The sequence below is a fragment of the Oncorhynchus mykiss genome, chromosome 10 (genome assembly GCF_057628025.1).
Source record: "Oncorhynchus mykiss isolate SJ-2025 chromosome 10, ASM5762802v1, whole genome shotgun sequence".
Lineage (NCBI taxonomy): Eukaryota > Metazoa > Chordata > Actinopteri > Salmoniformes > Salmonidae > Oncorhynchus > Oncorhynchus mykiss.
The window spans coordinates 45613207-45637500 of record NC_143031.1 but is presented as its reverse complement, the minus strand read 5'-3'; the positions used below and the strand labels follow the sequence as shown (position 1 = coordinate 45637500).

The window sequence follows — 24294 nt, the reverse complement described above, 5'->3', positions numbered from 1 at the left end:
GCTATAGACTTTTTTAAATTATGAATTGTGCATGGCTGTGTCTTGAGTGTAAAACAAGAAAATACTGCAGTTTGGGAACTGGACTGAAATAAAATGAAAAAATGAAAACATCATTGTAAATGAACTTTTTGAATAGATGTACTTTGACCTTTTAGTAGGGATTACCTGGCAAATCATTTTGAGCAAATGGAGTACGGTAGTTTAGACACATGCAGTATACCCTTTAGACATTTCAAGTTGCTCAGTGGAAGGATACAAATGGAAGACCATAGTCCAAAACTGGCACTGTAGATACTGTACATTCAGGTTATTCAAGACTTTACAATATTGTGTAGCAAAAACTGAAACCTTTTTCGTCTGTTTCTCAACAATATCAAAAGAGGCACATGCATTTGTACATGATAACAAACGTTATTAAAATGTATATGTTGCATCATTTTGTATACAGATACAACATGTGTATCACTTCAATGAGCTATTTTGTTTCATAGTGTATGGTTTAGTATAAAATAATTGCATTTTGTCTTGCTTCATGCTGACTTTTTCACATTCATTCACCTTTCAAAAAGGCATAACTTGTCTCTTTACAAAAAAAAAAAAAAGTAATGCAATAACAGTAAACAAAAATGTACTCCGGAAGGCTTGAAGGTTCTTCTTGGTCAATGACCATGCCAGTCCTTAAAATAATTGATAGTCATTCTGGCAACCACATGATGTCTTGTAGTGATAAGCTCCTGTCCAAAGTCTCCTTCTGCCGTTGTTATTGCAAGGAAGAGGTGACAGAGTCTTGTATACGTTGTCAATGTGACCCAGGTAGTAGTCAGCTGATCCAGGTCACATCTCTGTGAGCTCGGTGCAGGTGACGATGCGGAGGGTGATGGAGCCAGGCATCTCGTCGGCCATGGCTCTGCCTCTTTTCCTTAGCTGGAGCCTCTGGGGTTTGGTGGAGTCTTTTAACGAGCCTGTCAGAACCACCTGGCCCAGGAACTGGTCCTTCACAGCGTTACTATTCCACACCTGGGGAAGAGGACAAGTAGGGAGGGGCAGACCAGGTAAGACCAAAGCATGAAAACTACACTAACACTAAGGACATCAAATGTACCAATTCATGAATCACTTTATCTTTAGTTCCCATTGGTATTCATGGCATTTGACACCTCTATATCTTACCTCCACAGTGATTGGCTTCCTGGGCTTCTTTCTGTAGAAGATGGCTCTGGTCTCAAACACCGGGTCCAGGGTGTCTGCCTTAACTGTTGACCGGACTGAGCGGCCCTCACAGGACACAATCACATATGGATCTGCACCTGCACAATGACACAGTATGAACCAGCCATAAGGTCATGCTGAGTAAACTCTGATAATGTCTACTTCTGACTTGTGTTTCCCTGTAATGTATAGTATTCATTCGAGGTTGTGGAGCGTTCCCTAACCCCCTGTGCCGTCCTGGTTCTCCAGCCCCTCTGCTCCGTGGATGTAGATCTGGGACACAGCACGGGGGTAGCCAGTGACTGCACTCCAACACCTCATCCTGGGCTTGTGTTCTGTTAGCTCTCTGAGAGACAAAGAGAGATCATCACATACCTTTAAAGTACTGCTAAAAACTGCATCGACATCATACTAAAGTGTGTCATTACATCTAAATTGGGGCTCTTAGCTATGCCACAGGTCTAGTTCCAGTACCTGCATTCTGAGTCTACATCAGTGTAAACGCGCAGCATGAACTCTCCCAGAATCTCCGGTTTTAAGGTGGAGGGGATGATGATGTAGCGACCCTTGGGGAGCGTGACCCTCATGAACACCGTGCGGGCGTTGATGTACTTCGACGTTTGCACGTTCGTCTGGGTGATGATGTTATGCATGCGGTACTTTCTGTTTAGTTCCACCTTAAATCAGAAGAAACCATTTCTCACCATGATTGTTCCGCCAATGTTTGTTATTTCAGCTTGAACAGATTGAAACGCTAAATCATTGGTAACACGTCATTTTAATTAAGGGGTCCTTATTACAGTGTGCTTACATATGCAATTACACTGTAACAAGTATTGTAGTTAATTGTAATAATTCATAGTTACACTGTAGTAACAACATGTACCTGGTGGTAATTGCAGTCTGTGATTACAGGGGTGTAACAACGAATGTTTGTTACCATAGCATCCCAATGCACCATATTTCAGCCTGCACAAACCACATGATAAACAATATTTTAAATTGTTAAATCATTTAATTGTGCATTTGACAATGGGTCAAGAACACACTTCTCCAGCTTACCAATGACCATCGAAGGTGAGCATTTGCCCAATGTATGGCATCATGTCAAAATTGTGAACATAGTGCCCCATGGTGACGGTGGGGTTATGGTATGGGCTGGCATAAGCTATGGACGACGAACACAATTGCATTTTATCGATGGCAATTTGAATGCACAAGGTCCCGAGGCCCATTCTCGTGCCGTTCATCTGCCGCCATCACCTCATGTTTCAGCATGATAATGCACGGCCCCGTGTCGCAAGGATCTGTACAAAATTCCTGGAAGCTGAAAATGTCCCAGTTCTTCCAAGGCCTGCATGCTCACCAGACATGTCACCCATTGAGCATGTTTGGGATGCTCTGGATGGACTTGTACGACAGCGTGTTCCAGTTCCGGCCAATATCCAGCAACTTCACACAGGCATTGAAGAGTGGGACAACATTCCACAGGCCACAATCAACAGCCTGATCAACTACAGTATATGAGAAGGAGATGTCTCGCTGCATGAAACAAATGGTGGTCCCACCAGATACTGACTGGTTTAATGATCCACGCTCCTACTTTTTTTAAAGGTACTGTATCAGTGACCAACAGATGCATTTCTGTATTCCCAGTCATGTGAAATCCATAGATTGGGGGCCTTATGAATTTATTTCAATTGACTGTTTTCCTTATATGAACTGTAACTCAGTAAAATATTTTTAATTATTGCATGTTGCATTTATATTGTTGTCCAGTATAGTTACTATGTACAGAATAGACTTTCCATGCAATCTGTACATTTTGGGGGAATTAGCTAGCACACCACCTAATTGTCTATTCTTGACTAACTAGCTAGCTAACTACCTAAAGCTGGCAAATATGCTATGATCACTATTCACTAGCTAACTAGATAGCCAACATTAGCTGGGCTCGATGGTCCCTGAACCTTGTCCTCAGGGTGTCCTCAGGGTAGCCGTACCCTAAAGGTATTACGTGAGACTCACCCAGCATGTTAACGTTAGCTTGCCGGTGAACTACTTGTGTCGACACAAGCACTATTATTGCTAGCTGGATAACACAACAACTAGCTAGGTAGCTAACTAGGCCTAACTAGCTACAGTGCCTTCAGAAGGTATTCATACCCCTTGACTTATTCCACATTTTGTTGTGTTACAGCCTGATTTCAAAATGTATTAATCATCTACACACAATACCCCGTAATGGCAAAGTAAAAACATGATTTTAGAATTTTTTGGAAATGTATTGAAAATGAAATACAGAAATATCTCATTTACATAAGTATTCACAGCCGAGGCAATACTTGTAGACGCATCTGGGGGTCTTTCTGGGAAAATCTCTAAGAGCTTTCCACACCTGGATGAATGATTGTTGATCATTGCTAGACAACCATTTTCAGGTCTTGGCATAGATTTTCAAGTAGTTTTAAGTCAAAACTGTAACTCCGCCAATCAGGAATATTCACTGTCTTCTTGGTAAGCACCTCGTGTAGATTTGGCCTTGTATTTTAGGTTATTTTCTTGCTGAAAGGTGAATTCGTCTTCCAGAGTCTGGTGGAAAGCAGACTGAACCAGGTTTTCTTCTAGGATTTTTCCTGTGCTTAGCTCCATTCTGTTTCTTTTTAATCCTGAAAACCTCCCCAGTCCTTAACGAATACAAGCATACTCATAACATGATGCAGCCACCACTATGCTTAAAATGTGTTTTATTGGATTTGTCCCAAACATAACACTTTGTATTCAGGACAAAAAGTTTATTGTTTTGCCACATTTTCTGCAGTATTACTTTAGTTCCTTGTTGCTAACAGAATGCATGTTTTTTTACATTTTATTCTGTACAAGCTTCCTTTTTCTCCCTCTGTCAATTAGGTTAGTATTGTGGAGTAACTACAATGTTATTGATCCATCCTCAGTTTTCTCCTATCACAGCCATTAAACTCTGTAACAGTTTTTTATAGTCACAGTTGGCCTGCTTGTGAAATCCCTGAGTGGTTTCCTTCCTCTCCTGCAACTGAGTTAGGAAGGATACCTGTATCTTTGTAGTGACTGGGTGCATTGAAGGCCATCCAAAGTGTAATTAATAACCTTGCCATGCTCAATGGGACATTCAATGTCTGTTTTAAATATTTTACCCATCTACCAATAGGTGCCCTTTGTAAAGCATTGGAAAACCTCCCTGTGGTTGAATCTGTGTTTGAAATTCACTGCTCGACTGAGGGAGCTTACAGATAATTGTACGTGTGGGGTACAGAGATTAGTTAATCATTAAAAATCATATTAAACACTATTATTGCACACAGTGTCTATACAACTTATTATGTGACTTGTAAGCAACATTTTACTCCTGAACTGTTTTAAGCTTGCCATAACAAAGAGGTTGAATACTTATTGACTCGAGACATTTCAGCTTTTCACTTTTGTAATTCATTTATAAAAATGTTGAAAAAACATAATTACACTTTGACATTATGGGGTATTGTGTGTGGACCAGTGACAAAAAAAAAAGCAAATTAATACATTTTAAATTCAGGCTGTGTTAAGGGAATTTTTATCAATGATGACTAATTATGTATACATTTCAATCAGGACTGACTAATCAGAATACTATCATGTTACTGTATATGTACTAATCCAAATACTATTATGTTACTGTATATGTACTAATCAGAATACTATTATGTTGCTGTATATGTATGAGTTTTAATTATTGATCCCAGTACTGAATATAATGTGTGTGAATGAATCAAGGATTAGAACAATGACGATCTGTTCCTGGGTAGGAATGAATGAACGATATCTTCAGACTGGCTAGAATGCTTATCTACACGAGAAGACCTTGGCTCGTAAATTATATTAAATTGGTAGTGAGACGGATGTGGGAAGGCTTGAGATACAGCCTTTGTACTGGAACGGAGATGGCACGGGTTGGTGCTGAAACTATTGACGAAATTTTCAGTTTATAACCTGTGGTAAACTGTATCGTATTCAGTACTCTCGTGAATAAACTCTGCTGATTGACTTTAAGACTGGGCTCTGTCCATTATTATAGAATAAGGGTCTTACAAATCCTTATGAATTGACAGAGTGTTTAATTTTAATTGGGTATTAAAACATAGAGCAATTTAATTCCTTAACAGGCTGTAACACAACAAAATGCGGAAAAAGTCAAGGGTGTGAATACTTTCTGAAGGCACTGTATACTATATATGCCTAAACTAAAGAAATTATGATGATAAGTGGGGGTAATGTAGAGAATTTTAGCAAATTTATAAAAATGAAAACTTAATATCACATTTACATAAGTATTCAGACCCTTTACTCAGTACTTTGTTGAAGCATCTTTGTCAGTGTTTACATCCTTGAGTCTTTTTGGGTATTACGCTACAAGCTTAGCACACCTGTATTTGGGGAGTTTCTCCCATTCTTCTCTACAGATCCTCTCAAGCTCTGTCAGGTTGGATGGGGAGCGTCTGGCTGGGCCACTCAAGGACATTCAGAGAACTTGTCCCAAAGCCACTCCTGCGTTGTCCTGTCTGTGTGCTTAGGGTCGTTGTCCTGTTGGAAGGTGAACCTTCGCCCCAGTCTGAGGCCTCTCTGTACTTTGCTCTGTTCATCTTTCCCTCAATCCTGACTAGTCTTCCAGTCCCTGATGTTGAAAAACATCCCCACAGTGTGATGCTGCCACCACCATACCTCAGCTTAGGGATGGTGCCAGGTTTCCTCCAGACATGACGCTTGGCATTCTGACCAAATAGTTCAATCTTGGTTTCATCAGACTAGAGAACCTTGTTGCTCATGGTCTGAAAGTCCTTTAGGTGCCTTTTGGCAAACTTCAAGCGGGCTGTCATGTGCCTTTTACTTAGGAGTGGCTTGCGTCTAGCCACTCTACCATAAAGGCCTGATTGGTGGAGTGCTGCAGAGACGTTTGTCCTTCTGGAAGGCTCTCCCATCTCCACAAAGGAACTCTGGAGCTCTGTCAGAGCAACCATTGGGTTCTTGGTCACCTCCCAAGATTGCTCAGTTTGGCCGGGCGGCCAGGTCTAGGAAGAGTCTTGGTGGTTCCAAACTTCTTCCATTTAAGAATGATGGAGGCCACTGTGTTCTTGGGGACCTTCAATGCTGCAGAAATGTTTTGGTACCCTTCCCCAGATCTGTGCCTCGACACAATCCTGTCTCGGAGCTCTACAGACCTGTCTCGGAGCTCTACGGACAATCCCTTCCACCTCATGGCTTGATTTTTCCGCTGACATGCACTGTCAACTGTGGGACCTTATATAGACAGGTGTGTGCCTTTCCAAATCATGTCCAATCACTTGAATTTACAACAGATGGGCTCCAATCAAGTTGTAGAAACATCTCAAGGATGATCAATGGAAACAGGATGCACCTGAGCTCAATACTGAGTCTCATAGCAACGGATCTGAATACTTATGTAAATATGGTATTCCTGGGTTTTTTTGTATACATTTGCAAACATTTTTAAAAACCTGTTTTCGCTTTGTCATCATGGGGTATTTTGTGGAGCTTGATGAGGGAAAACATGTTGTTTAATCAATTTTAGAATAAAGTTGTCATGTAACAAAATATGGAGGTCTGAATACTTCCCGAATACACTGTGAGTACACATTAACTACAAAATACGCTTCATTTTAAGTAGCTAAATCCTGTCCATGTATTACATGTACTCTGTGGTGTACTTGTGGGTTTAGCTTCTCACTTGGATGGCAAGGAGGATCAGGTTTTCATAATCGGTAATGTACACAGTAATTATAAGTACTTTATTTATTATAATCTGGGATGACACCCATATGATAGACCCCAGTCAGTGAGGTTGACCTATATCTTATCTGTTTTAGTAAACTCAATCAAGTTACAATTAACTGCAATACTTGTTACAGTGTAAGTACACATGTAATTACACTGTAATAAGGACCCCTTAAAAGGAAGTGTTACCGAGTGATTACAGGTCTCGTAGGAAGTTCTTGTCCCAGGCATGAACTGGCCAATGTGGCTATTATAGGTAATGTCTACCCATTATTGTAAACACCCACTGGCTGATTTGCTGTTTGTTCAACGGATGAAGAGAGAAAAGGGAAATGCCATTGATTTAGCCAAATTCTTGTACAGATGGGGAAGCCAAACATGTAGCACAGAGAACTTCTCCTCTAAAATAAACTGCAGTTGGACCAACGCCCCACGCCCCAGACATACACCCTGTCCTTTGGACAAACCCTCACTGACCCAGTCTCTCACCCCAGTCCCACTGCAGTCAATCTAAGAGGGTGTTAATATGAACTACCTTGAAGACGGCGAAGCCAAGGGTGAGGTTCTCTCCTTGGCCGATACGTCTGTGGATCTTCATGTCTCTCTGCTGTAGGGAGATCAGAACCTCATCCATCTCCTTGGTCATGTCAAACAGGTACTGGGGGTTCTGTAGGAAGGTCTGCTTGTAGTTCATGCAGCCACCACAGCGGTTGTGCAGGGGCTCTGAATGTTTGGTCCAACTCCCGAAATGCACCACTTCGTGCCATGTCTTGTGGATGGTGAGCAGAGAGGTGTTGATGAGATGACACACATCTGCATCCGTGAAGTACTTACACCAGTCTGTAAACGCCATCCTATAGAGATAACACAGAGAAAGAGACACAAATTAAGACTGGTAGATATCATAAAACTTCAATCAAACGCAGTCCCTTTTGATAGCTGGGCAACAGCACACATTTCAGCAAATCAACACCGGTTTCAAATAAACGCTGGGTCTAAATGAATTGTTTACTAGGTTTCCATGGATTATCATTATTTTTTTTAGGTTTAATGTTTTATTTGTTACAATAAATAATTCAGGGAATTTATATTCTGCACTGTTCAACCAATCCAGTAACTGTGGAGGAGTTAAGATGGAGTGTCGCCTTGTTAACGTTCCAAAGTGGAAAACGTGTCACAGGCTCTTTTTCCATTTCACCTGAAAACTGTAACATCCGGTTATTGAGGACTCGGCAGAGGCTCGTGAACATCAGGCACAACTCTGATGTAACTTTTTCTCAAAGTTGCCGGGATGTCACGTGTCACACTACTTATATCAGCACACTCGCAACAACCTAAGCATTACAAACAGTGTAGTTATTCCTCCGCAAGGCAATCAAACAAGCTAAGCGTCAGTATAGAGACAAAGTAGAGTCGCAATTCAACGGCAGGGTATGTGGCAGGGTCTACAGTCAATCACAGACTACAAAAAGAAAACCAGCCCTGTCGCGGACACCAATTTCTTGCTCCCAGACAAACTAAACAACTTCTTTGCTCGCTTTGAGGGCAATACAGTGCCACCGACACGGCCCGCTACCAAGACCTGCGGGCTCTCCTTCACCGCAGCCAACGTGAGTAAAACATTTAAATGTGTTAAACCTCGCAAGGCTGCCGGCCCAGACAGCATCCCTAGCCTCGTCCTCAGGGCATGCGCAGACCAGCTGGCTGGTGTGTTTACGGATATATTCAATCAATTCCTATCCCAGTCTGCTGTTCCCACATGCTTCAAGAGGGCCTACCATTGTTCCTGTTCCCAAGAAAGCTAAGGTAACTGAGCTAAACGACACTCATTTCCGTCATCATGAAGTGCTTTGAGAGACTAGTCAAGTACAATATCACCTTCACCCTACCTGACACCATAGACCCACTTCAATTTGCTTACCGCCCCAATAGGTCCACAGACGACGCAATTGCAATCACACTGCACACTGCCCTAACCCATCTGGACAAGAGGAATACCTATGTAAGAATGCTGTTCATCAACTACAGCTCATCCTCCAAACTCATCATTAAGCTTGAGACCCTGGGTCTCGACCCCGCCCTGTGCAACTGGGTCCTGGACTTTCTGACAGGACGCCCCCAGGTGGTGAGGGTAGGAAACAACATCTCCACCCCGCTGATCCTTTTAAGATCCTCGGCATACACATCACAGACAAACTGAAATGGTCCACCCATACAGACAGCGTGGTGAAGAAGGCGCAACAGTGCCTCTTCAACCTCAGGAGGCTGAAGAAATTTGGCTTCTCACCAAAAACTCTCACAAACGTTTACAGATGCACAATCGAGTGCATTCTGCCGGGCTGTATCACCACCTGGTACGGCAACTGCTCCGCCCACAAACGTAAACCACTCCAGAGGGTAGTGAGGTCTGCACAACACATCATCGGGGGAAAACTACCTGCCCTTCCAGGACACCTACACCATCCGATGTCACAGGCAGGCCAAAAAGATCATCAAGGACAACAACCACCCGAGCCACTGCCTGTTCACCCCGCTATCATCCAGAAGGCGAAGGTCAGTACAGGTGCATCAAAGTTGGGAACGAGAGACTGAAAAACAGCTTCCATCTCAAGGCCATCAGACTGTTAAACAGCCATCACTAACATTGATGAGTGGCTGCCGTCAACATACTGCCTCAAATCTCTAGTCACTTTAATAATTCAAAATTGCATGTAATAAATGTATCACTAGTCACTTTACACTTCACATCCATATATGTACATATTCTTATTCATTCCTTTACACTTGTGTGTAAAAGGTAGTTGTTGTGAAATTGTTAGATTACTTGTTAGATATTACTGCATGGTCGGAACTAGACGCAACAGACCCCTTGAAATCGGTCAATAGCCCTCTAGTGACAAAAGTAAAAACTGACAAAACCACAAAAAAATATAGATTTTTGAAGAAATAGAGGCATACTGAGACAAAAAAACGTGATACAGTGTATAAATGATAACACATTAGTGCAGGAAATTAAGAATTTTTATAAAATGATGGAAGTGAATGCTGGTATTAAACAATTAACTATGGCAAATGAGAAAAAGCTGTGTGATTTAAGGAAGTAGACGCCTGGCTCAAATAGAAGCCTGTCTCTAAAAAGTGCCTGTTGTGTTGATTTAAGCAAATAAACTCCCCGGGCTATTAATTGAAATTTTACGGTAGATAAACCACTATCTCATGTGCTGAACAGAAGAGATAAGTCTTTAATTGTTTTGTTTACACTCACCAGAACTCCCCATCGTTTTCTACTGTGATGCCAAGCTTATCCCTCTCCATGCTGCCAACCCTTTCCCATTCTGCTGAGCTGAAGTGAGGAGGGGGAGAGACAACAGGAAAGAGGGAAAATGAAATAATGAGTTGATGTGTTCACTTGGGCACTGAAGTGTGGAGAGGTTGAACTGCATGTGAGCGGGGAGGATAAAGGCTCCATGTCCTCCACACCTGTCACTCCAGGCTCCTTTCCACTCAGTCTTTCCCCAGGGGTTTCTCATGCGGATCAGGGGGATGGTCTTGTTCTGGAAGTAGGCCATCAGACCGTGGCCCAACCGTACTTTCTTCACTGCAGTCACTGAGTAGGCATGGCCCTTCACTAGCCCGCACGCCATCCAAGCCTCGATTTCAGAAGGAGACGCCTAAGAGTGTGACAAACACATTAGTCAGTCACTTCCCACTGGGCACACACTGGTTGAATAAATGTTGTTTCCGCATAATTTGTCAACATATTGTGACATGGAATCAATGTGGAAAATACATTGGATTTAAAAAAAAGTTATCAACCAGTACGGTTTTTAATCTAATTTCAAACAGGCTTGTAAACATTGAAATTGGGGTGCGACTTAAAGTGGTCCTATGGACAGATACTCAAATCTCCGCTGTGGAGCTTTACAGCTCCTTCAGGGTTTATCTTTGGTCTCTTTGTTGCCTCTCTGATTAATGCCCTCCTTGCCTGGTCCATGAGTTTTAGTGGGCGGCCCTCTTTTGGCAGGTTTGTTGTAGTGCCATATTCTTTAAATATTTTAATAATGGATTCAATGGTGCTCCGTGGGATGTTCAAAGATTCTGATATTTTTTTATAACCCAACCCTGATCTGTAGTTCTCCACAACTTTGTCCCTGACCTGTTTGGAGACCTCCTTGGTCTTCATAATGCCGCTTGCTTGGTGGTGCCCCTTGCTTAGTGGTGTTGCAGATTCTGGGGCCTTTCAGAACAGGTGTATATATACTGAGATCGTGTGACAGATCATGTGACACTTACATTGCACACAGGTGGGCTTTTTTTTTAACAAAATAGGAAAAATGCCAAGCGGGATGAATACTTTTGCAAGGCACTGTATACACTCATTCATCCATGGTTGATTGGCGCTTTGGAAGTTTAGAAGTAGTTACCATTAGCCCTATAAATAGAATGCCAAATTCACAATATTAATAATACACTTTTTCAGTTTAAAGTCAATGTATTTAAGTTGAAGATGTACCATAATTTCAATGTTTACAACGCTGGTTGAAATGAGAAACTGTACTGGTTGATGACTTTTTTCAAATCCAATGTATTTTCCACGTTGATTCCACATCACAATACGTTGAAACAACATTGATTTAATCAGTGTTTGCCCAGTGTGTTCTGTCCCTGTGACAGTTACCTGTGACTATATACAGTGTGCTGACCAATTGAAAACGATCAATTGAGAAGACAGACCTTGATGGAGCAGCTGATGATTCCACCCCTGTCGTAGACTTTGAGCAAGTCCTCAAACAGGTTGTCTATTTTCTCCTGGTCTTTGTGGAAAACTTCAGCCTCCAGGTTAATGGCCTCTGTCACGGCTCCACTGAAATCAACAACCGCATCACCAGTGTTGCCCCCATCCAGCGACTCATAGCAGCCAGAGAGCCTGGAGACAAGAGGAGAGAGAGGAGAGACAGAAGAGGACACAGAGAGGTCAGAGGGCAAAAAAAAGGGGAGTTGAAAGGAGGGTTGAGTAATGTTTAGAGTATACTGACTTGGCATAGGCTTTTTCAAGCAGCGCACTCCAGAACTCGTTGTTGAGTTTGGAGTGGCAGTAGATGAGCTCTCTGTTGATGGTGGGCAGGCGATCATCCACCACCACATCCACCCACTCCCCAAACACCCAGAACTGGAAGTGGAAGATGCCAGCGTAGTTCTCCGGGTGCTTAGAGTCCCATTCCTGCTCCTTCCAGTCAGGGATGACCTGTCAACACACAGGGCTTCACAGTGAACCACATGTCTAGTCAAATGTGAATAGTTTTAAACTTGGGTGGGAATATTGGCGAGTGCTTATTTTCCTAGCCAGGTTCATTTGAATATAAGTCAAATATTCATGTTGTTGAGGGATAGTAGGGTGATTTAAGAAGGAAATATGACACTGTTTTCCATTCAATGACAGTAAAAAGCCCCTCAGGTGAATTCCTCACATCAACTATGTTAATTAAACTGAGTCAGGTATCAACAGTTTGGAATGACTTAGATACCCATCCACATACTTCACATACATCATGTATGTGTTCCTTCCCAAACAGCACCATGTATATCCCCATAATGGGACTAAAGGAAACTAATACACACGGAAATACACATACAGTCTTCTCTTGCAACGCTCATCTCAGACTGTGACCAGACAGGAGGAAATCAAACTCACCTTCTGCCAGAGGTCTGTTTTCAGTGCCAAGCAGGAGCACGCCGCCACAAACCAGCAGTTACCCACACGGCCCTGGTTCAGGTCATGGGAGCTGATGCCCTCCACAAACAGATGAGGCTCGTCGCTGATTTCCTGTACCAACGAGTGGATTTGGAAAATGCAAATACTTCTTAGAATTACCAAATAGTTCTGGCTTTGAACATGTTTGGTTTTAAAATGAGTTGGAACTCTCTTGAGGTGTTGTACTTGTGTGATAAATAAGAAATGGTCATTTCTCTTCTTATCACTTGAGCTCTTGAGCAACGTACCATATAAAGCACAGATTCATTTGACATTTTACTCTGTCATCCACCACTGAACAGAATGGCAGTGAATCAACCTTAGATTTTAAAACAATTCTCGGACACTATTGAAACACATGTTCTGTCATATACTGTATTTCTCACACACTATGTAAAGTACACACTTCGAGACCATTCCCAGTAACATCCTCACCCCAATTTCACACCACAGTTTGTTGTCTGTCACCACCATGACCATTGTGGATGACATGACATTCACCATGACATACATCGCCAAGGCCAGCGTTGTTGTTCCTCATGGACAACTTTTAACACAATCCTCAGAGACAACCACTCGACAGGAATTAACCTTTGAAGTGCTCCGTCACAAAATGTTGTATGAGCAAACAACACCTTCCGCAATACCTTTATGTGGCTAAATATAACACAAGTCATACTGTTTGTACATCAATGCCAGAGGTCTTGTAAAAGTCTTGTCAAAAGTCTTGTGACTGCTCAGGTATTTGCTCAGGTGACTGCTCAGGTATCTGCTCAGGTGACTGCTCGGGTATCTGCTCAGGTGACTGCACAGGTATCTGCTCAGGTGACTGCTCAGGTATCTGCTCAGGTATTTGCTCAGGTGACTGCTCAGGTATTTGCTCAGGTGACTGCTCAGGTATCTGCTCAGGTGACTGCTCGGGTATCTGCTCAGGTGACTGCACAGGTATCTGCTCAGGTGACTGCTCAGGTATCTGCTCAGGTGACTGCTCAGGTATCTGCTCAGGTGACTGCTCAGGTATCTGCTCAGGTGACTGCTCGGGTATCTGCTCAGGTGACTGCTCAGGTATCTGCTCAGGTGACTGCTCAGGTGAATCAAAAATCAAATAGAAAAGTTTAGAATGAGTCAAGTGCTCTGTTTAGTCGTCTCAGTCACTCACCCGTGGTCTCTTCCACTCCACCATACCAGGAGGTGGTTTCCTGTAAAACAGGGATGCGTTGGTGACAGGAAACTCTGGATCCTCAAACAGTTTCTTGTCCTCCAGACATTCCTTCTTCAGCTCCGAGTAATGCTGGTTCTTGTATGAAGTGGCCGTGGAGAACATGGTTCAGACGCTGCAATCTCCAAACTGCAAACTGACCACAGAAGAAGACGTCATGTTACTTTATAGGCAGACTATCTGGAGAGTCCTTGTCAGTTGAGGGTCTGTCATTGTTCACCTTTGACTCTGGGTGTCTGGACAAGAGCTCAGCATACCGTACACTAATACACCCCATAAATCCCAGACTAGCTCTTTCTTGGAAAATGTTGTAATGGCATTTTTTCCTTTGAATCATCATTGTTTGGATATAGTCTCCAAGGCAAACTCCCACAGGGCAAACAATTGGTCTCAGGATAAATACATCCAATACCCAATATGCTAACTATTGTGCATATTTTAATAAATGGAAGTAAAAAACAGTCTTCTACAAACAAAATCTACGAACAAGTACTCTACATCACTTTCAAAGTTAGGGTCAACCATGGATTCTACTGTACTCTACTGAACATATTTCCTTAAATATCCTGTATTGTGTGCTTATTCTTTTACCAGGTACTGCTGGAATGTCTAGCAATTTCATGCACATCTTTGTGTGAGAAATTTAAAGTGGTAACTCAAAACATTTCTAAACTATTTCTAAAGCATAAATAGCGCTCACTTTAGATTAAGGGCTGAAAAGATGCTCTTTCTAAATGCCTTGTAAATGATTTATTACGGGCCCTTAAAAATAAAGTGTTACCAAAACAGCAAATGGCTAAACTTTTACTGTTTTTTGCGATGGAAACATCCCATGTGTGCCAAGTTTTTAGACGAAAAACATCTGTTCAAAACATCTTCTGTCCTCTGGGAATATTATGATTTTCTAACTCTTTGACTGGTACAGCGCACTTTACCCCATCACCCTGACCCCTGACCACAGAGGTCAAACTCTTTATAAACAAGATTAGATCTGATATTGTGACTGTCTGCCACTGCAGTCACGTCCTTTTGCTGTCTGCCATGAATAACACAGACACAAATCATTCCATTTTGTGGTCACCGGAGCGCAATCAAGCTCTAAACTCCCAGTGAGTTGTCGATAATTACGTTTCCCAAAAACATGACACACTTTAGAAAATGCCTCTCAGAGCGAAGCCCATTAGTATCACAGTGAGATTCAGTTCATGATAATGCTGTCATGAGGATGATGACAGTTCATTATCATCATGTCCAACATTCCCCCACCTTCAGTTTTCCGACAGAGCATTAAGCAGAAAAGCCCCCACATTCAATACACTAGAATAATTAGTGGAATAAATTACTCTGTCCTTCTCTCTCTCCTGTACACTGTCTCTCTCGTTCCTTCACACTCAGAACAGCCCCATTGTACATTGACTGCATGTGTCTTCCTCAAACTAAGACAAAGAAGGCAAAGAGATACTTGAATATATGCAGGTGGCTTATTGTATTATTTATATCATAGACGTTTGTCATCGTGAATCTTGCCCTGGAGGCAGAACTGAGCAATTTCCACTAGATGGGCCAGCTGCAAAGTCTAGATTGTCTATATAGTAATAATTCATGATAACAAACATTTTCTTTTTGATCTTAATTTAAGGTTAGACATTAGGGTTAGCAGTGTAGTTAAGGTTAGGGTTAGGTTTAAAGTTTTATGACTTTGTGGCTGTGCCAGCTAGTGACCATGAACCCTGCAGAGATGCCTCCAGGGCAAGACACATGAGAATAAAGGACAACCTGTGTCACGCCCTGACCATAGTAAGCTGTTTATTCTCTGTGTTGGTTGGGGCGTGATAGTGACTAGGTTGGGTCATCTAGGTTTTTTGTATGTCTATGTTGGCCTGATATGGTTCCCTATCAGAGACAGCTGTTTATCGTTGTCTCTGATTGGGGATCATATTTAGGTAGCCATTTCCTAATTTGTATTTGTGGGATCTTGTCTACGGATAGTTGCCTGTGTGCACCAGTAGCTTCACGTTTCGTTTGTGCTTGTTTGTTTTGTTTTGCTGAGTTTCGATTTATAAAAAATATGTGGAACTCTACTCACGCGGCGCCTTGGTCTACTCATTACGACGAATGTGACTATCTGCTAAATAAATAATATATGCTTTTATCCAAAGCGACTTACAGTCATGGTGTACACATTTTACACGTGTAGTCCTATACCAATCATTCCCAATTTAAGTATCTTTAAAAGAAAGCTAAGAAAAACTACCGTCTACTCTACCTCACTCTTTGAAATTGGTGGAATCCCTGTGGAATGTTTCCGACACCGTGTAGAATGCCCCAAAGAATTCAGGCTGGTTCGGTACTACATAGGTCTACCAAATAAACTGGCCGGTGAGTGTATGTCTGGCTGGCTAGTGGCTTGTGTGGATATTGTACTGTATACGGTGGTTAGCTAGAGTCTATACTACCTGTATTAACTGCTTATTTTGTAAATCGGGAGTTGCTGTAACAAAAATTGAGTGCAAGAAGGGGGAGAACTGGGGAGCTCTGAGGTACAGGAACGCATTATATATATTTTTTACCTTTATAATAAGGTAAGTGGCAAAGAGCAGTACAGTAGAGGCACTTACCAGGGCAGTGCACAGACATTTTGGGGGGCGTGGTCAACAACAACAAAGAGTGCACCCCAAAAAAAGATTTCCCTGCAACCCGCTGACACAGATTCTTTAAGCAATTATTACAATACGAGGGGAAAGCAGCACACCGATGAGTAAAGTATTTTGCTAAACTATTTTGAACTTTAATAAATTCTACACTTACTAACAACGACCAACAATTCCAGTCAAAATTGAAGATATTTAAGAAATAATGCAGTCTACCATGACTATATTCAACCAGTAGTTTTCAAACATTTTGACCTGCGACCCTCAAAAAGGAGTCGTACAAAACTTGCGACCCCCACGCACATGAAAAACAAAATAATCTGCATTTTACACCTGCATTTGGAGCTGAAAGTCATTCATTTTAGCAGCCAATATCAACTGGGGATATATCATGTCACTTCTCTGGAGCACAGGGGCCTCATTTATCAATATTGTGTAGAAACTATTCTAAAATACAAATGGAATTTAGAATGTTCTTATGCACAGAAAAAAGTGTGATTTCTCAAACAATCCTACGACCGTAATATGCACATCAGTAGGAGATAACCATTGACCATCTCAGCCTCAGAATAACCATCTCAGGCTCAGTGCTCGTGCATGATCTAAATGCCCCTAATTAACCATATTTGGTTAAAATCATCCCTTTCAAGCCGATGGGGACTATACAACACCGTACTATGAAATACAAAAACACAACCATCCCTAGACTTAAATAAAGGTACTAGTGTCAGAGATTGAGAACAACCAAAGGGTTATATTTGTCCTTTCGAACAATTTCTAAGTCAATGCTATAGCCTATGAGTCTCCTAGGGCAGTGCACAATTGGTCCAGTGTTGTCTGGGTTAGGGGATGGCTTAGCCAGGGGGGCTTTACTTGGCTCATGGCGCTCTACTTGTGGCGGGCTGGGCACCTGCAAGCTGGCAACGGTCGTCAGTTGAACGATTTTTCCTCTGACACATTGGTGCAGCTGGCTTCCAGGTTAAGCGAGTGGGTGTTCAGAAGCCGTGCGGATTGGTGGGTCATGTTTTGGAAGATGCATGACTTGACCTTTGCCTCTCCCAAGCCCGTTGGGGAGTTGCAACTATGAGACAAGATCGCAATTGGATATCACAAAAAGTGTGAGAAAAAAAGTATAATGCTACAGCCCACGCATCTATGCAAAATAAAAATTGTTGTTCAATATTTTGTTTATTATTACATTATTTTGTTTATATCTCCTACCTTGGTATAGGCTCTGAAATTAAATAGGCTCAAATGTGATGTCACACTCCTAATCCTATTGCACAGCAGTACTACAGCCTACCCACACTGTCACATAGGCTACTGTCAAGGCTACCGTTCTATTTACTTTAGAGCATGCCTGGCTATTAAATTAGTGATTGATAAATGGTAGCCTACTACTTGCTGTGAAGCAGGAAATCATTTAAATCCGTCATGTCAGAAAAGGAGAGATGGCCTGCAATATGATTATGATTTAGGCCTATATAAAAGTCAAATAAAATATAATACGACATGCTGTTATGCGCGTATCTTCTTACCAACAGCAAATGCCTTTGCTCTGTCAGGCCTACGTTTAAATGCTTTTATTAGTCTGGCATTATTCTAATTCCAGTGCATCAAACACCTCACATTTCCCCCAAACGAACAACAAGCCTATTTGCTTGCAGTAGTTGATCAACCTTCTAGAAGTTGTGCACATGGATGGTTTGAGATTTGCGTGGAGATGTACTCACAGGCACTTTCCCGTCAAGTATAAAATAAATACCAACCTATGCATGAAAAATGGCTCAAGAGTGTATTTTTTTATGTGCACGCACGTTTGATAAATGAGGCCCCAGAGCAAGCAAAATCAAATGGCCTACTTGTAGATGAGGCAGCAGAATTGGATAGAAAGCATGTTCTGTCTGCATCACATCATCACTTTGGAGGGAAGCCTTTCTGCACCACCTGGTCTCAGAGCATTTCGTATTATTCTGTAGGTAAATCCGAGACACTCCGTTTAGTATGATATGTTAGGTTCGTATGGTATGTATTCATTTTTGGATGTCCATCACCCATTTTGTTTGATATGCTACGAATTACAATTCCCATTATATGTTATAATTTGCAAAATGTACAATGTTACGTATCTGCTAAATGTATGATATGTTATGAATTCTAGCTAGGTGGCTAACGTTAGCTAGGCTAGGGGTTAGGGTTAGTGGTTAGGGTTAAAGTTAGGGTTAAGTTTAGAAATTAGGTTAAAGGGTTAAGGGTAGGTTATGGTTAAGGGAAGGGTTAGCTAAAAATGGTTAGGGTTAGGTGAAGGGTTAGCTAAGTAGTTGCAAAGTAGCTAAAAAGAGGTAAGTAGTTGAAAAGTTGCTAATTAGCTCAAGTTGTCCACAATGAGATTCAAACTCGGAACCTTTGGGTTGCTAGACATGAGTGTTATACGCCCACCCACACCAAACCTAACATATCATACTAATCTGAGTGTCTGGGATTTACGTTACCTATATAAAAGGTCTAGTCTATGAGACCAGGCTAGTCTGCAGGCTACAGAGTGCTCATTGCCAGCCGGGTGGCGAGGGCTATGCACAGACATTTGTTCTCAAAATGAAAAAGGCTGTTACATTGTTTTTAAAATAAACAGTACTTTCATAATTCATTTATAACACACCAAATTCCTCAGCAGGAGGCAGGCAGGTAGAGGTGTAAATTGGGGTTCAATGTATTTACACAGCGCTGGTGATGATGGTGACAAATGTACAATTCAATTATATTTACAAAGTTCTAGACTTCAAAGTTTCTATACAAAAGAAAACATATCTCAGGCAAAACCTGTACTAACCATACAAGGCACGGGTATGGGTCTACCAGGCTCAGCTCAGATACTGCCTCCCCTTGAGCTACCCAAAAGTGATCTGCCGAAACATTCCCAAACGGACACTTTATATGCAAGAAGCCACACTTATTCTGGCACACATGCCAGGTACATGGGGTGGCAGGTAGCCTATTGTTTAGAGTGTTGGATTAGTAACTGAAAGATTACAAGATCGAATCCCTGAGCTGACAAGGCAAAATTCTGTCTTTCTGCCCCTGAACAAGGCAGTTAACCCACTGTTCCTAGGTTGTCCTTGGAAATAAGAATTTGTTCTTAACTGACTTGCCTAGTTAAATAAAGGTAAAACGTTGTTTTAAAAAAAAAACATTTATGGGTGTTAAACAACATTGGACAAGATGGAGAAACTGGACACGTTCTCCAAAGACAATTAAGAAAATGACAAAACTGGTAAATATACTTAAATAAACCAAGCTTATTAGGACAAGAGTCAAGCAGTATTTGAGCACTCCACACGTTTCCACTAAAGGAATGAGAATGGTATGAATGTAATGATATATTGTTTGAATGTACAGAAATGACCATTAACCAAACATTCTAGATTTGCCCTTCCAGTTTCCAAAGTGGCCTTTTTGGGTGGTGGTCATTGTTGTTCCTCACAAATATGGTAATAAATTCAGCAGAATATGCCACATCTGTTTCCCATAATATTGAAGGCAGTGTGATGACACAGCTGCTTATCTGAAGACATACATCAAACTAGGCCTATCTGAAATCAAATCCCACTGTCACTCTTCTACTTACCACGGTTGTTGTGCTTACTACCATAATGGTCTATTTTAGTGCATGCTGATACAATAGTCATAGACTCGGTGTCACCAGCAATCTACTAAAAAGCTGTGGCTGTTCAAATGATTTTGGTAAGTTCATAAGAACGCATTATCAAAAGGTTTTGTTACTAATACGGTCAGAAAAATAAAGGTGTCAAAACTAAAAACTGAATTCACTGTCATAATGTCTGTATGATACATGTTGTAATTGGAATACTATAATCACTATCTCATTGGGAGTATGTAGGCCAACACATCCAATTGGGTTTCAGTTTGACATGGCAGAGCTGCCCTCGATGCAAGTTGTTTCATGGAGGCTGTGATAGACAGCGTTCCGTTCCCTCTACAACTGCTACTGAGGAAATTGAGTGATACTGCTGCTGAAGGGGAGTACACGTTATGTAGCCGTCTTAAACAAGACAGTTTGACAACTTTATACACCAGGAAAATGGCTCAAGTTAAATGTCAAACCAAATGTAGGTCTAGTTCTCCACAGTGTTGTGGCTCTTACCTGTTCTTGTCCTCCTAAAATCCCAATGGAAATCCTAGAGTTCCTTACAGGGTTGTTAAGATGCCACCTCTGAATCGCCTTGTCGTGTTCTACTGGGATGTTCCAACTACAGCCAAAGGGTTGTGTCCTCCTATCTGTCCCCTCCCTATGACAACAGTCTGCATCCTTCGACTCCTACTTAATAGCTCTTCGAGTCCCACGGTAACGTCGGCACGTTTTAGTGACCCTTTTAAACACTGTGTTTGAGCTACAGACTTCTGCATCTGCTGGTGCCAACCATTAGCCTGTGCAATTAATGGGGGCTGAGCTAGAGCAGTGTTTGTGAGACAATGGCAGATCCCCAAAACTGTTCTTCTCACAAAAATGCCTGTAAAGTCTGAACAGTTAGAACCTCAAAAACTATGACTCCACTACGAAAAGCTGAGACTCACTCAAACACGTATGTAATCTGTTCTGCTCTATGACACTCACGAGCCACACAAGAGTTGCTAGAAGGTAAGGTTTCTTCTACATAGAAGATCATTGGACATCCCAGGAAATAGTGTCTGTAATACTAAAATAAGCTCACATAGTTGCTGTCACAAACTGTCTAGTTTAATTTCCAACTGAGCAAACAATTTCTGTACTTACAGCAATCTTTTGAATTGATTTTCTATCAGGTTTTTGCTTGGCGGACAGGCCAGGCTCCAGGATGACATGCCTGAGACGGCATTTTAAATCCATGGGGGGTCACAACTAGTATTGTTTTAGAACCCTAATAACACAAGTTAGATTGGTCCTATACTGTTCAAATGTGCAAATGTTTTATCTGAAATGTAGCCATACACAAACTTTGCTTTACATAATAATAAGAAAGATAAAGTATATAACTATTTTGATTTTTTTTAAATACACATCTATTAGTTCCAAACAGGACAATCAACAATTTCAGAAATAAAATGTTCTTGTTGTTTTTCACACATAACAACCCCCCCCCAACCCAACCCTAAGATAGACAAAACCATCATAACCAAACACTAACAGAAAAAAACACATTTCTAATAATACAAATAAATAAAAAAGTTGAATATGCAGTCGCAGATAGATCAGATTTCCCCGAGTCAATATTCACATAAGAAAATGGAGAATATGCAGATCTACAGTTACAATGCCTCTACAATATCACCGGTTTGCAAAAACACACAAAACTGATTTGAAATATTATGAAACTCTGGGGCTTTCTTTTTCACTATATAAGTACATTTTTCTAGAGCCAGGCTTGAGGTTAATTATTTTAATCAATAGCCAAGTGAGGGGGAACTGACATACTTCCAGTGGAGAGCAAATTAATGTATAGCTTGTAATAGACAGAGGTCAACCATTTCTTCTCTCTCCTATGTAAAGAGAAATTCTCTGGGTAAAGATTTAGGATGCAAAGTTTAGGGATTAGTGGTATTGGAGTAGAGGTAATCTCAGAGATGTAGCGCAGTACTGAGATCCAAAACTTTTGTATCTCAGGACATTCTGTCACGATCGTTGTAGAAAGTGGACCCAAGCGCAGCGTGAGTAGAGTTCCTAGCACATAGCACTAAACACAAACAATATCCCACAACGCAGGTGGGAAAAGGAACACACTAAGTATGATCGCCAATTAGAGGCAACGATCATCAGCAGCCTCCAATTGGGAACCATACTCACACCAACATAGAAATTAAAGACTAGAACACCCCCCTAGTCACGCCCTGACGTAAAACACCATAGAGAACCCCGAGGGCTCTCTATGGTCAGGGCGTGACACATTCCCACAGGCAATGATCTAAGGTGCCTAAATGTGTGTTACTATTAACACACAGGTCTGGGATATTAGGGTCAAATTTGTGAAGCTTAACAGGGATGATACAGAGGGTACTGGGCAACAGAGGACAAACAGCAGAGAGGCTAATGATCTTGGAGCGGAGCAAAGTGGCCCGGGCCTTACTGAACCCCTCCTGGAGATCCTGGTAGTCTGCGCAGCTGGAGCCAAGAGAATCCAAATATCACGGGAACCTGTGACGACTCCACCAACAGGAATTTGATCGTCTCACTGTGGTTTCCCTGACATTCGTAGGTTGACGGGGGTGGTCTGGTGGGTGACCCAGCCTATAGAGGGCCCGTCCAGCACTCTAATACCCATGGGAATGGAGAGGGGTAGAGTGGGAATGCCCAGCTCGGATGCCAGGGTAACGTTCATGAGACTCACATCGGCCCCGGAGTCGATGAGTACCTGGAGAGACTTGGACTGGTCGCCCCACAGCATGATGGCATGGAGAGGGGGGTGAGTAAGGGGAGAATAACAATTATCTTTAAGACCCACCAGTGTACCGACTCAAACGAATGAGCTTGAAGGGACAGGTAGACAAAATTACCGGCAGTACCGCAATACAGACAACTCTGGGTCTCAAATCTGCGTACTGTTGTGTCTTTGGCTATGCCGGATGAAGTGATATGACATGGTATTCTATAAAATAATTTAAATTGAACAACAATTCCATATGAATCCGATAACTCTGATGTGTAGACTTTCCACTGTAGAGTTTATGTCATCTTATCATTGATGAGAATGTCTCAGATGACAACCGAACTGACATCATATTCATTAAGTACCACCGCCTATGTTCAATTGGTCGGATTACCAGAATATAGTTCATTTCCCCCCACCTTCTGATATTCCCAGAATCTCTATGTTGACCAAGGGGTTTTCAAAATGTAACATCAGTAGGGTAGAGAGAGGAAAAAGGGGGGGAAGAGGTATTTATGACTGTCATAAACCCAACCCCAGGCCAACGTCATGACAGTACTGAGCTGTATCGGCTCAGGAAGAGGTGAATCGGCAGTCTCCGGAGGTTCTTTTAGGATACGGGTAAGCCCAGATCCTCTTGGGGACGTAGACGTCGGGGACTTCATTAGATGCAAGGTGAAATCCCAGAGTGAGCGATTGGGACCGCAATCGGACCTCTTCTCCCTCCTACGTGCCATTGATCCGGATGGTTAAAGCGATGAGTGAGTCGAGATCCGTCTGTAGTTCTCGGGCTGCCAGCTCATCCTTTACCTCATCCGATAATCCGTGCAGGAACATGTCAAACAGTGCTTCTGGGTTCCAGGTACCCTCCTGCTAGCGTGCAGAACTCCACCGCATAGTCTGCCACACTGAGGGTGTCCTGCAGAGGAGATGGGAGGAGATGACGTTGCGGAGCTGTTCCGAGGCCTGCTGGGTCAGTCATGGCCAGTTCGTACCATCAGGTTTCAGGTAAGACCCAAGTGCAGACTGTGTAGAAGTAACAATGTTTATTGTAGCAACAGGGGCAGGCAAACGACAGGTCAAGGCAGGCAGTGGTCGGTAATCCAGAGCCAGGCAGAGCGGTCAGGCAGACGTGCTTGGAGTCAGGACAGGCAGGGGTCAAAACCAGGAGGGCGAGAAAAGAGAGACTGGAAAAAGCAGGAGCTGAGACATAAAACATTGGTAGGCTTGAACAAACAA

At 42.2% G+C, this 24294-nt stretch overlaps 2 protein-coding genes across 4 annotated transcripts in view; one reads left to right on the top strand and one right to left on the bottom strand.

Moving 5' to 3' along the window:
* LOC110534031 (serine/threonine-protein kinase PAK 3) overlaps window positions 1-124 on the top strand; it is a 57943-nt gene extending 57819 nt beyond the window's left edge. For both annotated transcript variants that reach the window (XM_021618666.3, XM_090186811.1), the window contains one exon: window positions 1-124. This exon is cut by the window's left edge and continues 3647 nt beyond it. The gene's annotated coding sequence lies outside the window, so the exon portion shown is untranslated.
* Window positions 1-24294, bottom strand: part of LOC110534030 (calpain-5) — a 33995-nt gene that overhangs the window by 660 nt on the left and 9041 nt on the right. Inside the window, exons 1-12 of one of the 2 annotated variants that reach the window (XM_021618665.3) lie at window positions 20799-21353; window positions 13926-14121; window positions 12707-12838; window positions 12051-12259; window positions 11749-11941; window positions 10495-10685; window positions 10280-10357; window positions 7550-7868; window positions 1684-1886; window positions 1434-1555; window positions 1171-1307; window positions 1-1017 (exon numbers count right to left, since the gene is read on the bottom strand). The exon at window positions 1-1017 is cut by the window's left edge and continues 660 nt beyond it. In XM_021618665.3, the coding sequence (XP_021474340.3) occupies window positions 835-1017; window positions 1171-1307; window positions 1434-1555; window positions 1684-1886; window positions 7550-7868; window positions 10280-10357; window positions 10495-10685; window positions 11749-11941; window positions 12051-12259; window positions 12707-12838; window positions 13926-14090 (1932 nt within the window). In that variant the 5' untranslated portion in view covers window positions 14091-14121; window positions 20799-21353 and the 3' untranslated portion in view covers window positions 1-834. Of the gene's footprint in view, window positions 1018-1170; window positions 1308-1433; window positions 1556-1683; window positions 1887-7549; window positions 7869-10279; window positions 10358-10494; window positions 10686-11748; window positions 11942-12050; window positions 12260-12706; window positions 12839-13925; window positions 14122-20798; window positions 21354-24294 lie in introns of those variants that run through there. The other variant, XM_021618664.3, reaches the window with a different exon arrangement.